Consider the following 15,875-nt stretch of genomic DNA (forward strand, 5'->3'; position numbering starts at 1 on the left):
GGAACCCAGCAGGTTAGGCAGCATCTATGGAGAGGAATAAAGAGTTGATATTTCAGGCTGAGACCCTTCATCAGAATCTACAGTTGATAACAGAACTAAATGTCTTACTGATAGCTTAACCGAAATGAGTAAACCATCTCAGTTTGCTTCTCAACAGGATTAGATCATGGCATAAAATCGGTGGGAAGGGATGGGGGGACGAATGGACAAGGGAGTCACATAGGGAGCGATCCCTGCGGAAAGTAGAAAGGGGGGAGGGAAAGATGTGCTTAGTGGTGGGATCTCATTGGAGGTGGCAGAAGTTACGGAGAATTATATGTTGGACCCGGAGGCTGGTGGGGTGGTAGGCGAGGACAAGGGGAACCCTATCCCGAGTGGGGTGGCGGGAGGATGGGGTGAGAGCAGATGTGCGTGAGATGGGAGAGATGTGTTTGAGAGCAGAGTTGATGGTGGAGGAAGGGAAGCCCCTTTGTTTAAAAAAGAAAGACATCTCCTTCGTCCTGGAATGAAAATCCTCATCCTGAGAGCAGATGCGGCTGAGACGGAGGAATTGCAAGAAGGAGATGGCATTTTTGCAAGAGACAGGGTGGGAAGAGGAATAGTCCAGGTAGCTCTGAGAGTCTGGAGGCTTATCATAGATATCAGTAGATAAGCTGTCTCCAGAGATGGAGACAGAAATTTCTTGACCTTGAGTGAATTATATTGTTGGGTGATGGGAAAGGAACATTACTGGTCATACAGCTGGTGCAATACCTCACCAGTAAGATCATTTACCATGAGTACCATGAGTGAAAAGTTGTGTAATATTTATGAGGATGAGTTTGGAAACAGAATGCACAATAATTAATAAATGATCTATGGTAATTGTAATGCTTGTAAGCAAGAAATATTTCTACGATGCAGTCATATAGTGTAGAGTCAAAGCATCAACATGTTGCACAGATGTCACTCCATTTTTTCTTGTTATCTACATTCAGAAATTGCCCGCCCCCCCCACCTATCACTATATGCTCTGGCTCCCCTGAAATAATTGTTGTTTTTTTCACTTCCCCATTTTTCAGATGATTCAATCTGTTTACATATTCTACTACTCATGCATGTAGACTTTGTCAGTCCATGGTTATCGGCGAACATTGCTTCCATTTTTGTAATTCTTGTAAGCGTTCATCACAGGCTTTAAAAGAAGAAGTGCGAGTATGATTGTTATGTTAACAGGCAGCAAGAAAGATTTGATTTATCTATTGCTGGAGTTAGAAGATAGTTAAAAGCACATAAATTGGTGGAATGAGGTGGTCAGAAGGCAGTTGCAATATAATATGGCGAAGCAAGGAACCATTATTTCCATAAAAACATGTTAATTAGTGGATAAACAGCAAGGCACTGAACATAAGTTGTGAAAATGCAATTATTGATCGATCAGACCATGGGATTTAGTAACAGGGCACATATGTACTTGTAAGAAGTTTCTTAAAGCCTAGAGAAAATGTAGCAAAGCAAGTTTGGGATTTAGTGTCAAGGCAGGGATTAGTTTCTAATTTACATAGTGTAAGAGAATGAAGGATACACACGGTACGTGAGATTTTTACAATAAAGACTATGGTTGAGAGAGAAAATCACAGTGCAGAGGAAGAATGTACATGAAACTGAAGAAAATGCAGGGTTGATAGAAGGGTGAAGTTTGTTTTTGCTTCCTTCAGCAAAGAGCCAATGGAAGCATGACGGCCTGAATCGCCTACACCTGTGCCACTCACTTTTATAGTTCTCCACATTGGATAACTCTAATCAAGGACTTCTAGTTTTCTTTCCTTTCATTGCTATCCCATGAAGTTTTTTATTAATTTTTTTATGCATTTCTGCAAACAAAAAAACCCAACAACAAAGTGAAGATTAATACAGTGCAAAATAAACATATCAGTTAAATAATTCATAACAATAAGGAAACAGCACCCAGAATAAAATCATATAAAGTTAGTATCCTCCTCTCCCTCCCACTATAGAACTCCAGGCCAACCATATGTAAAAGAAATTAATCGGAGCATTCAACCCCCCCAACTGTAAATATAAATAAAAAAAAGAATAATAATGCCTACTACCAAAACTATAATGTAATTTCCATCAAAAAGAAATCATAAAACTTAGAGAGAAAAAAAAGCTGAAAGTAAGGGATTAAAAAGAATAAACTTAATCTAAAGAGGAGTTATAAAAAGTATTCAAGAAGAGGTCCCCACACCTTTTGAAAGTTTATGTCCGAATTGAGAAGTGAGTAATGAATTTTTTCAAGGTCTAATCAGGACATAATATCATTAAGCCATTGAGCATGAGTGGGTGGGGCAACATCTCTCCACCGAAGGAGAGCTAAGCGTCTAGCCAAAAGAGAGGCAAAAGGTAATGTTCGACATTTAGTTGGACTCAAATGCATGTCTGCCTCACCCAAGGCACCAAAAAGGGCAATCAGAGGATTAGGTTCTAAGTGGCAATTAAGAATATGGGATAAAGATTTAAAAAAACTTCTCTCCAAAATTTTTCTAGACTAGGACAAGCCCAGTACATATGGATAAGAGAAGCCCCACCCCCTTTACACTTGTCACAAACAGGACTAATGTCAGGATAAAACTGTGACAATTTAGTTTTAGACATGTGAGCCCCATGTACAACCTTAAACTGTAAAAGACAGTGGCGAGCACATAACGAGGTTGAATTAACTGACTTAAGAATTGAATCCCAAACCGCATCAGATAAAGAAATATTTAAATCATGCTCCCAAGCAGTTCTAATTTTATCAAAGGGGGCATGTCTTAAGGTCAATAATTTATCATGAATAAAAGATATTAAGCCTTTGCTCAATGGATTAATACAAAGAAACAGGTCCACAATGTTTTTCTTGGGCATCTCAGGAAAATTAGATAATAAAGGGTTAATGGAATGTCTAATTTGAATGTATCTAAAGAAATGGGTATTAGGCAGATTAAACTTTGCAGAGAGTTGTTGAAAAGTTGCAAAACGATTGTCTATGAAAAGATCTTCAAAACACCTAATGCCCATTCTATACCAATCATGAAATGTTGAGTCTTGCATAGAAGGTAGGAAAAGATGATTATGTAAGATAGGACTAGAGAGAGAAAAAACATGAAGGTCATTAAATTTTCTAAACTGAGCCCATATTCTCAGAGTGTGTCTGATTGGAGGATTAACAATTAGTCTAGGCAAGCGACAAGGAAGTGCAGATCCAAGAAGTGCAGAAATAGAGATATTCTTAGTAGAGTTCAACTCCATTGCCACCCATTTTGGACAATCAGACTGATTATAAAAAAAGGACTAAAAAGTAAGACAGCAAATATTTCTGCCCAATAATATAAATGGAAGTTGGGTAAAGCCATACCACCGTTTTTAGATTTTTGGAGGTAAGGTTTATCAGGTCTAGAACGTTTGCCTTAACATAGATAGGACAAAATAATAGAATCTAACGAGTCAAAAAAGCTTTAGAAATAAAAATTGATGTAGACTGAAATAAGCATAAAAATTTAGGAAGGATATACATTTTAATAACATTAATTCGACCTTCCAGAGACGTAGATAAGGGTGACCATTGTGTCAAACCCTGTTTTGTGGAATTTAAAAGATTTTGAGGTTTTGAATCCAAATATAGCATCAACGGTATCTCTCTGATTGGGGTCAGTTAATTCATTGCAAAGCAGGCCTGGAATATTTATCCTTATTGTTTTAATTCAGAATGTTTTGGCCAACAAAATATTTTAAATTTTCTTCCATGATGTTTTCTCCCCTGCTTTTTTTTGTGTGACAGCTTGCTAGATGTTTTTCACTTTCTTTTAATGATCAAAGCTATATTTTTGGTCTTGCAGTATAGTAATAAATTGCATCCTAATAATGTAGATAGCTTTGCTCATTCTGTGTCCGTGTATATTTTCTGTTCCAACATGCAGAGGAGAAAGCGATGTATGCAACTGAGCTGGAGAAATATCAGAAGGAAATTTCAGAGTGGAAAAAGAAAGCATTAAGTCTTGAGAAAAGAGTCACAGAATTAGAGGTAAGGGAAAAATTTGTCAACGTTTTTGACCAGTTTCGATTATAATAATGTTACGCAATAGTTAGTGAGTTTATCTGTAATTCACCACTGGCTATTTTATGATGTCTGACATCAGTGATGTCCTGTATTGCCTGATGCCATGGGTCACAGACTGTTTTCTAACAAATTTGTTTGCTTTCACTAAACATGTAAGTTTAATAGTAGTTTCAGGTTGTATTCTTCTGAAATTCATAGCTGTTGACTTCATTGAAGCTGAATTTCAGAAAGCAAAGCAAAGCAAAGCAATACATATCCATGATTAAATGTGCTTTTAGTGTTACCAATGAAAGGCTGATTTCTCCACCAAAGTGTTTAGCAGCAATTATTTAAGCCTTGGGTTCAGTTTGTGCACGCAAATCAGTGACATCTGACCCCAAATAGGTTTATTGCCTCGTTAACCATGTCAAAATATCAAACTAATCCTTAGATTCAGCTTTAAGTAATTTTTAAATGCAAACATTTGTTTTGATTGATGAAATTCTGCCAAGGTTATATTGAGTTATTTTATAAAAGCAGTTTTATCCAGATATTATAATCATAATTTATTACACTATGGGTTGAATTTAGTTGATTATTCCACTGGGACTTTAAGCTTATCCATTTGATCCTGTAGAGTAGCCTCACCAGTGAAGAATTTCAATGTTGCATGAAGTTTAGTACATTGAAATGTCATTGATATAAAGCTGGGTGGGAAGGTTTCTGGGAGGGAGACACCAAGCATGCTTGGGCAGTGAAGGAGAGAGTACATTCTTGAAGTTATGAGGATACTCATTTTTGGGAGAATACAGAAACATTTTACATGGAACATAGAACATTACAGCACAGCATAGGCCCTTTAGCTCACGATGTTGTGCTGACCTTTTAACCTACTCTAAGATCAATCTAACCCTCCCCTCCTACAAAACCCTCCATTTTTCTATTGTCCATGTGCCTATCTAAGAGTTCATAAGACCACAAGACATAGGAGCAGAACTAGGCCATTCAGCCCATCGAGTCTGCTCCACCATTCCATCATGGCTGATCCTGGGTCCCACTCAACCCCATACATCTGCCTTCTTGCCATATCCTTTGATGCCCTGACCGATCAGGAAACAATCAACTTCTGCCTTAAATATACGCATGGACATGGCCTCCACCGCAGTCTATGGTAGAGCATTCCACAGATTTACGACTCTGTTGCTCTTCAATTTTGAGGCTGTGCTCTCTAGTTCTGGATACCCCCACCATAGAAAACATCCTCTCCACATCCACCCTATCTAGTCCTTTCAACAGTCGGTAGGTTTCAATGAGATCCCCACAAACTCGTCTAAATTCCAGTCAGTACAGGTCTAAAGTTGCCAAATGCTCCTCATGCATTAACCCCTTAATTCCCGGAATCATCCTTGTGGATCTCTTCTGGACTTTCTCCAATGACAACACATCCTTTCTGAGATATGGGGCCCAAAACTGTTAATGCTTCTCTAAGTGCAACCTGACTAGTGCCTTATAAAGGCTCAGCTTTATCTCCTTGCTTTTATATTCTGTTCCCCTTGCAATAAATGTCAACATTGCATTTGCCTTTTTTTTTGCCACATACTCAACCTGAAAATTAACCTTCTGGGAGTCTTGCACGAGGACTCCTAAGTCCCTTTGCACCTCTGATGTTTGAACCTTCTCCCCATTTAGATAATAGTCTGCACAATTGTTCCTTTTACCAAAATGGATTATCATACATTTCCCAACACTGTATTCCATCTGCCAGTTTCTTGCCTGTTCTTCTAATTTGTCTAAGTCCTGCTGCAATTGCGTTGCGTCTTCAGCACTACCTATCCCTCCACCTATCTTTGTATCATCCGCAAACTTTGCCATAAAGCCATCCATTCCATTATCTAAATCACTGACAAACAACGTGAAGAGCAGTGGTCCCAACCCTAAGGAACACCACTAGTCACCGGCAGCCAACTAGAAAAGGCCCCTTTTATTGCCACTTGCTGCCTTCTGCCTGTCAGCCATTCTGCTATCCATGTCAGTATCTTTCCTGTAACACTATAGTATTTTATCTTGCATGTGTGGCAACTTATCAAATGCCTTCTGAAAATCCAAGTAAATGATATCCACTGCCTCTCCTTAGATTTTCAGAAGCTATTTGATAAGGTGCCACACATGAGGCTGCTTAACAAGATTAAATCCAATGGCGTTACAGGAAAGTGTCTCTCAAATGTCTCCAATGTATCTGCTTCCATCATCATCCCTGGCGTGTCCCATGCACCCACCACCTTGTACAGAAAAGGCAAACTTACGTCTGGCATCCCCCCATACTTTTCTCTGATCTCCATTTCTGTCCTGGAAAAAGTCATTAGTTGTCAACTCAATCTATGCTTTTATCATCTTGTCACCTCTACCAAGTCACCTCTCAACCTCCATTGTTCCAAAAAGAAAAGCGTTAGCTCATTCGACCTATTCTCATAAGTCATGCTCAACAAACCAGGTAATTCTGGTAAATCCCTCCTGTACTCTCTAAAGTTTCCACGTTTTCCTGAAAATAAGGCAACCAGAACTCAAAACAGTATTTTAATTGGTGTCAAGCTATAGTTTTATAGAGCCGCAATATCACCTTGTCGCTCTTGACCTTGATCCCCTGACTAATGAAGGCCAATGCACTAGATGCCATATTAACAACACTCTCATTTTCTCCTGAAATGTTGAGGAGCTAGGAAATATTGGTGTATGGAAGGAACTTCATGTATGATTTATGAAGCTTTTTAAAAAAAAAAGCAGGAGGAAGAATGCCAAGTTATATTAAAAAGTAATGAAGTTATGATTACTAGGGTTTGATAAGATCACAGCTATACTTGCCTTCGTTTAGCATAGGTTCACCAGGTTAATCTAAATCCTGGAAAACTGCGCCCAGCATCAACAGTATTGTGGGACAACCTTCGTCTCAAGGACTGCGGTAGTTCAAGAAGATGGTTCATCTCGGCCTTCTCAATAGCATTTAGGGTTGGGCAATGACTGTTGCTGTTGCCCAGCTTCTTAAAAATGAACTGGATACCAGAAAACCTGCCCCTCTGCGCTTTTCAAATATGCAGCAGGGAAGAGTCTAGTACCTATAGCTAAGAGACTAACATCAGAGGTAGGGACGATATTAGAGAAAATTCTGAGGGAAGAATTAATGATTATTTAGAAAGGCATCAACTAATCGGAGACAGTGAGCAAGGCTTTGTTAAGTACATCCTGTCCAATCAATTTGATTGAACTCTTTGAATTGGTAATTGAAGAGCTAACAATAGTATAGATGAGGCTTGAACAGTTAAGTGTGATTTCCATGATTTTTAAATAGGCATGTGATAAGGTCCCACATGAGAAGTAGTTTCAAAAGATTAAGGCCCATGGGATACAGAGCAAGTTGGAAAACTGGATCCATAATTGGCTTGGCAATAGGAAGTAAAGGGCAATGGTAGAAGATTGTTCTACATTTGGATTCCTGTGATAGTGATATCCCACAGGATTGAGGCTGAGACCTTTGCTGTTTGCAATTTTTCAAATTTCTTTGATGTGGGTATAGGAGGCATGACCAGTAAATCTATGGTTTGGCAGAATTGTTGCCGAAAGATATAGATGTGCTGAGAAATGGCAGATGGGACTCAGTCCTGACAAATGTGATGTGCTGAATTTTAGGACTACTAATGAGACTAGGGGGAAGAGATTTAGAGGGGTATGAGGAGAGCTGCTGCACCCAGAGATAAGTAAGTACCTGAAAGAGTGGTTGAAGCTGGATCGCTGGCAGAACTTAAGGGAATTGCTTAGTATAGAAGACTATGGAGCAGGTGCTGGTCGATGGCATTAATACAGAAAATTGCCCAGTAATCAGAACTGATTGAACTTGGCCAAATGGTCTGTGGTTTGGTATGATAGCTGGTATTCTCTTGAGGCTGTTGCTGAACTAGATTATTTTTTAATGACAATTTTCTAATTTCATGATCACTGCACTGGAGTATAAAACCACAGTTATGAGGATCCCTGCAGCATCTGATGACCCTGTGATCTGTCTTGAAGGCCAACATCAGGCTGTCTTTCAAGAGGGTGAGATGGCAGGACCTAGTGGAGTAACTTGTAAGGTTGTGAGAACCTGTGCCAACCAACTAGCGACGTTATTCAAAGACATTTTCAAACTCTCATTGCTCTGGTCAGAAGTTCCCACCTGGTTCAAATTATATCAGTGTGCAAGAAGAGCAGCATGAGCTGCCTTAACGACTATCATCCAGTACCACTCACATCTGTGGTGATGAAATGCTTTGATAAGTTAGTTATGGCTAGAATCAACACCTGTCTCAGGAAGAACTTGGACCCACTGCAATTTGCCTTTTGCCACAGTAGGTCTACAGCAGACACAATCTCAGTGGCTCTCCATGTGGCCTTGAATTACCTGGACAATATAAATACCTATATCAGGATACTGTTTATTGACTATAGCTCAGGGTTTAACACCATCATTCCTACAGTCCTGATCGAAAAGGTAGAAAACCTGGGCCTCTGTACCTCCTTCTGCAATTGGTTCCTCAATTTCCTAACCAGCAGACCACAATCTGTGCGGATCAGAACTAACATCTCCATCTTGCTGACAGCCAATACTGGCGCACCACAGGGATGGGAGCTTAGCTCACTGCTTTACTGTCTCTACACCCATGACTGTGTGGCTAGGCTCAGCCCAAATGCCATCTAAAAATTTGCTGATGATACAGCCATTGTGGCAGAATTTCAGATGATGACAAAAGGGCGAACAGGAACGACATATGCCAGTTAGTTGAGTGGTGTCGCTGAAACATCCTTGCACTTAGTGTCAGTAAGACCAAAGAGCTGATTGTGGACTTCAGGAATGGTAAGACGAGGGAACACATGCCAATCCTCATACTCATACAGGGATTAGAAGTGGAGAGTGAGCAGTTTTATCTGGGTGTCATTATCTCTGAGGACCTAACCAGGACCCAACTTACTGAAGCAGCTATAAACATAGAATAGTACAGCACAGTACAGGCCCTTTGGCCCACAATGTTGTGCCGACCCGTAAACCCTGCCTCCCCCACCTTAAATTCCTCCACATGCCTGTGTAGTAGTCTCTTAAATTTCACCTGTGTATCTACCTCCACCACTGACTCAGGCAGTGCATTCCATACACCAACCACTCTCTGAGTAAAAAAAAACCTTTCTTTCTAATATCCCCCTTGAACTTCCCACTCCTTACCTTAAAGCCATGTCCTCTTGTATTGAGCAGTGGTGCCCTGGGGAAGAGGCGCTGGCTGTCCACTCTATCTATTCCTCTTAATATCTTGTATGCCTCTATCATGTCTCCTCTCATCCTCCTCCTCTTCAAAGAGTAAAGCCCTAGCTCCCTTAATCTCTGATCATAATGTAAGTCAGCAGCTATATTTCATTAAGAATTTGAGGAGATTTGGTTTATCAACTAAAACACTCTACAAACACTTCTACAGATGTACTGTGGAAAACCTTCTGAGTGGCTACATCACTGTCTGGTATGGAGGGCTACTGCACATGATCGAAGTAAGTTGCAGAAACTTCTAAAATTAGCTTCATCATGGGTACTAGCCTTCGTAGTATCCAAGACATCTTCAAGTAGCGGTGCCTTAGGAAGGTGACCTCCGTCATTAAGCATTACCACCACCCAGGATAAGCCCTCTTCTCATTGCTGCTGTTAGGAAGGAGGTACAGGAGCCTGAAGGCACATGTATTGCATTGTACTACTCTCGTAAAGTTTCCAAATTTCTTGACATATGCCAGTGATATTAAACCAGATTCTGATATTATCAAATGTTTTCTCCTCCAGGTTAATTAAAACATGAGTATGTTTGATTGCAATTGCATTCCTCCTGCAGGAGCGCTTAAAGGAAGCGAATGATGCTTTGGATTCTGCATCAAGACTAACTGAGCAGTTGGATCTCAAAGAGGAACAGATTGAAGATCTTAAAAAACAAGGTAATTCATTATGTTGCTCCTGTGAAATGAATTATTAAAAAGATTCTCCATATTTACCTCAAACTCAATCTTTGCAATTAAAAGTAAATTATAAGGGAAAGACAAGTGTCTGTAACACAAGAGGTTCTGCAGATGGTGGAAATGTTGAGCAATACACACACATTTTGTGTTGGAGAAATTCTGCAGGTCAAGCAGCATCTATGGAGGGGAATAAACTGTCAACATTTTGGGCCAATATCCTGTCCGTAAGATTTGAATATTGATTGGATGTCATAGGTTCAAAACTTCATTTATTATCAAAGTATACAACTTGAAATTCTTCTTCTCTGGGTAACCATGAAACCAAGAAAGAAAAGAAAGGCAGCACAATCATCAACCCCCAAAATACCCCTCCCTGCACTTAAAACAAATGAAAATGGTTGAGGCACATTGACCCCTTAATCCCTCCTCCTGCACAAAACAATCAACAAAGATCGGGCAAAAAAAGCACAGAATATGAAAACACAAAGTACACTGCAGATGCTGGGGTCAAAGCAACACGTACAACAAGCTGGAGGAACTCAGCAGGTCGGGCAGCATCTGTGGAAATGAGCAGTCAACATTTTGGGCCAAGACCCTTCGTCAGGACTGAAGAGAGAGGGGGCAGGGGCCCTATAAAGAAGGTGGGGGGAGGGCGGGAAGGAGAAGGCTGAAGAAGGAGAAGGTGCCAGGTAAAAAACCAGTAAGAGGAAAGATCAAGGGGTGGGGAATGGGATAGGCAGGAAAGGTGAAGAAGGAATGTAAGGGGAAAGCACTATGTGTAGTAGAAGAAGGCAGAATCATGAGAGAGGTGATAGGCTGCTGGAGGAGGAGGCAGAGTGAAACTGGGATGGGGGAAGGGAGAGGGAAGGATTAACCAGAAGTTGGAGAATTCAATGTTCATGCCAGGGGCTGGAGACTACCTAGACGGTATATGAGGTGTTGCTCCTCCAACCTGAGTTTGGCTTCATCATGGCAGTAGAGCAGAATATAAAAAGCTTTGAGACTGAAAAGAAGAGTCTATAGTGCAAGTCCACTGCCTCTTCCTCCTGGAATCCTCTTGAAGACTGCAGAATGCTGGAACACCCAAATGATCTCCAAACAGCAAATCATAGGCTCCAACAGTTCCAGAATCACATCCAAAATGAAAACAAATGTAAAAGACATAAAAGAAGTGAAATATATGGTTTCATGATCTGTCCAGGAGATATTGACCAAAGGATCGTTGTACACAGGCACCATCTTGGCCGGAAGTCAGGATTTATACTTGGTGGTCACTTTGTTAGTTGCAGAATTTGAACCCGGTGTGGTCTTCTGCTGCTGTAGCCTATTCACTTCAAGGTTCGACATGTGTGTTCAGAGATGCTTCTTACACCACTGTTGTAACGCGTGGTTATTTGAATTATTGTTGTCTTCCTGTCAGCTCTGGCCATTTTCCTCTGACTTCTCACATTAACAAGGCATTTTTGCCTGCAGAACTGTCATTCACTGGATATGTTTTTATTTTTTGCACTGTTCTCTGTAAACTCTAGAGACTGTAGTTTGCAAAAATCCCATGAGTTCTGCAGTTTCTGAGATCCTCAAACCTTTCCGCCTGGCACCAACAAACATTCCACAGTCAGTCACTTAGATCATATTTCTTCCCTTTTCTGATGCTTAGTCTGAACAACGACTGAACCTCTTGACCATGTCTGGAGGCTTTTATGTTTTAACTTGCCGCCACATGGTTGGCTGATTAGAATCTTGAAGTGGATGGGCTACAGCAGTAAAGATAACACTGGATTCAACTCCTGTACCTAATGGAATGACCACTGATTGTATATTCATTTATCTTCTTGCAAAACCTAGTAAATGCTTCTTGGTGCTTAGCAGCTTCATTGGGGGGTGGCAGAAGGGTGACGATAGGCCAGGTAGGAGAAAATGGTGTAGTTGGAGGTAGTAATAGTGGGAGGAGGGGAATAAAGAAGGCCAGTGAATACAGAAACCTGTTGTGTTCCGCAATAGGAGAAGAACGGCCTTCGTAGCAGTCCACCTTTAAGGAACATCTACTCCAATGCTCTTCATTCGAGTGAAACTACCTGGACTGCTCTTACTTAGACTTGGTACTGACCTGAGTAGTGGGGTTTTGAGAAGTATTGGACCTCAGAGTAGAAGCCTGTAGATCCTTAATGGTGGCAATGTGTATAGATTATGTGGTTAGGGAAGTCATGGGGTACTCGTCTTCTTTACTTGGAACATTGCATACAGAAGTTGTGCTTCAAATGAGAAAACCTTGCTCTGACCTCAGCTGGAGTACTTCATCCAGTTCTGGCCTCCATGGGATAGGAAGAATTTTAGTAGTACTGGAGATGGTTCAGTAGAAATTTACCAGAATGTTACTTGGGATGGAGCATTTCAGTTATGAGGAGACCCTGGAGAGGTTTGGGGGAGGGCACAATTGAGGTATATAAAACTTTGAAGGTATAGATAGGGTAGACTGCAGGAAACATTTTCACCATGAGATGTAAATAAAACTAGTGGATGTTGGTGTACATTAAGATGGAAGGAGATTCAGAGAGAATATAAGAGAGACCTACACCCAAAGCATGATAAATATCTGGAATACAATGCCTGAGAGGGTGGTTGGAGTTGGGTCGCTGACATAATTTTTCTTTCAGAATCAATTTTCTTGTAGCGTACATGTCGTAAATTTGTTAATTTACAGCAGAAGTACAGTGGAAGACAAAAATTACTCTATATAAGTTATCAAAAAAAAATAGTATGAAAAAGGAATAGCAAGGTAGCGTTCATGGACCATTCAGTAATACGATGGTGGTGGGGAAGAAGCTGTTCCTAAAACATTTGAGTGTGGATCTTCAGTCTCATGTACCAAGAAGCAGATATGTCAAGGATAGATGCCACCTTTTTGAGGCACTGCCTTTTGAAGATGTGGAGAGAGTTGAGATGACTGAATCTACAGCTGTGTGCAGCCTCTTTTGATTCTGCATTTTGGAGCCTGTACAGCTGGTGTTAGTGCAGCCAGTCAGAATGCTCTTCACTGTACATCTGTAGAAATTTGATCAAGTCTTTAGTCACATACAAAATTTCCTCAAACTCATAATGAAATATAGCTGCTGGCATGCCACCTTCATAATTGTATCAATGTGTTGGGCTCTGGATAGATCATTTAAGATATTGACACCCTTTCCATCACTGAGCCTTTAATGACGACTGGTATGTGTTTACCCATCTTCCCCTTCTTAATATCCACAGTCAATTCCTTGGACTTGCCGACATTGAGTACAAGGTTCTTGTTGAGACACTATTCAACAAGCTGATCTGTCGCACGTCTCTGCACCTCCTTGTGGGCTCAGTGAACACTTGAATTGCTTAGACATGGAGGGCTATGGACACGGTTCTGGGTGTTAAGGGCTAATGCAGAAGACTGCCCACTGGTTGGCATGGATAAGTTAGACTGAATGGCTTGTCCCCAGGCTGCTCGATTTTACAATTCTCTTATGTCAGTCATTAGGAAACAGGCTGTCTACCTGCATTCAACCTGCATTGCAGTAGCTTTTCTTTAGCTCTTCAAGAGTATAGATCACTGTTCTTGTACCTAATCACTCTCCAACTGGCCAACTGTGCACTAGCAGGCTTTTTAGAAATACTTTCTATTTGAATTTCCCATTATCACTTGCTGTAAAGGTTCATAGAGAAATAAAGGCCATTTTGTTGAAATTCCACAGAATCATACCATGGCCTGAGTTGACATTCTTTGGAGAAACTAAAGGAAAAAGTACAGAGAGAAAGGTTTCATGATTAATTAAAAAAACAGTTTAAGTACAGTGATGTCTGGCGCATACTCACTAGACTCACCAACAATATAATGTCAGCGATGAGGAGTGGACAGTACACCGAGTAAGAGTTGTGTAAGAAGGAATTGGGTAGTGCTGAATTACTTTAAATTAACAAGAAGCTGTTAATAAGCCAAAGAGTAAAGGAAAAGCTAAATCAAAAAGCTTTTTTGATTTACTGTGTATAGCATAATTTATCTTGAGCCATTTTGGAGAAATCTTGTCTCTGTCCAGCAGGAATGCCATTAACATTAAAAGATATGAGAAGCTTTGCGACATTCCTAATCCATTTACAAATTTGCGTTTTGAATTTCTTTGGATAGGATTGATGTGGATGTGGAGCAAATTTGCTAAATATGGACATAGCTAAGGGTGGGTAGGTTGAAAAGAAATAAATAATGGTTTAAAAGCAATTTTGTGAAAGAGGCATGCAGTTGATTGACTGATAGTAAACAGCAATGTGTCTGGATCACTGGCAACAAAAATGCAATTTGAAAATATGCGTTTTTGGCCACAGATAAAGAAACAATTGGGAGTATATATAAAAGGAAGCCAACCAGAACAGGGAAGTGAATAAATCAATTCTTCATTTTGTAAACCCTTGAACTACAAAGATTACTTCATTTACAATGTAGAAACAATTAAAAATACTTTAAAATCTTCAAGGCAGAACTTTGTGAAGCTATAGAAGGATGGATAGAAATGCAGACATATGGATTTCTTCAGGTTCTTGAAGAGATCTGAAAACTGTATGCAACAACTTGTGCTTATGAAGCAACATGGAAAAGCATTCCAAACCATTTTAAACTCCTACATTTGTGATGCATTAATCAGAACATGTTCAATTTAGAGGAAAGTATGAAGAGTTATGTGCTGATATGTGAATAGATAGTCAAATCAAATCTTGCAGCAGCTGGTTAAGTACTAGATCATCGGTGAGAAATCTGTGTTTTTGATCCAGAGACATGAAGTTGAATCTTCTGTTGTCAACTTTGGAATTCTAAATTTCATATTTATTTAGTTACTCAGAGCCCAAATGCTGATAATTTCAATACCGTGTGGATCATAGTAGTGTTCTGAAATACAAAAATCTTAAAAATGTGAAGCTAAGAAACAGTCTAAGGTACAGAACACAGAATGTAGTAAGCATTTTGGATACATGTCAGTTTTGTGGACTAAATGTTGTGCAGAAAATTTCTTCAGAGGATTGGATGGTTTAGTGGAGTCTGTGGTAAACAAATTGTTGCATTAGCCAAGTAAAAACAATACCTTGACAGTCCAATTGGTTTTGTTCAGTGCTTTGGTGTCCTTTCACACAATCGAATAGAGTATTAGCATTACGTGAAGAATCTTCAGTCACAACTTGCTGACTGGAAAATTGCATTTGTATGTCTACATGAAGTATTGAATAGTTATTTGATTGCTGGAAAGATTCTAACAGACTGCAACATATCTATTTCAAAACAGTAGTAAAAAGATTATTAATTGTAATTAAATCTGTTTCCATTCAGTCAGTATACAGTTTTAAATGAAATTAAGGATCTGTCATGGAAGTTGATCTATTTCACTTTTTGGGACTAACTGGGGGTATTAAATTAGGGCGATTCTGACCAATGCTCCATTGAATGCTGTTTTAAGCATAGTCCTAAAAGTAGTGTGGCTGTACAGTTTTAAACTTCCATACATCAGATGCAGGTATATGGTTCACTTTCATTTCCATTCAGAGATACAAGGATATCAGTACTATTAAATGATAAAAAATGGTGAATCACTTCATGTCAGAGAAATATTTGTCCCCTATTTATAAAATGAGGAGATGCCTGATGCATAAATGAGTAGCTTTTGCACAGAAATCATTAAAGCAGTAGTTGACCTTTTTAAGATTTTGGCAAATTCTCCTGTATGAAATGATTTAAGACAAAGGAGGGATATCTTGGCAGAGAAGGTAATTTCAGCTGGTTTAATAATCT

At 39.7% G+C, this 15,875-nt stretch overlaps 1 protein-coding gene across 2 annotated transcripts in view; it reads left to right on the forward strand.

Moving 5' to 3' along the window:
• trip11 (thyroid hormone receptor interactor 11) overlaps positions 1-15,875 on the forward strand; it is a 118,201-nt gene that overhangs the window by 77,418 nt on the left and 24,908 nt on the right. For both annotated transcript variants that reach the window (XM_073039219.1, XM_073039220.1), the window contains 2 exons: positions 3,942-4,045; positions 9,955-10,054. In XM_073039219.1, the coding sequence (XP_072895320.1) occupies positions 3,942-4,045; positions 9,955-10,054 (204 nt within the window). The remainder of the gene's footprint in view (positions 1-3,941; positions 4,046-9,954; positions 10,055-15,875) is intronic.

The sequence above is a fragment of the Hemitrygon akajei genome, chromosome 3 (assembly GCF_048418815.1).
Source record: "Hemitrygon akajei chromosome 3, sHemAka1.3, whole genome shotgun sequence".
NCBI lineage: Eukaryota > Metazoa > Chordata > Chondrichthyes > Myliobatiformes > Dasyatidae > Hemitrygon > Hemitrygon akajei.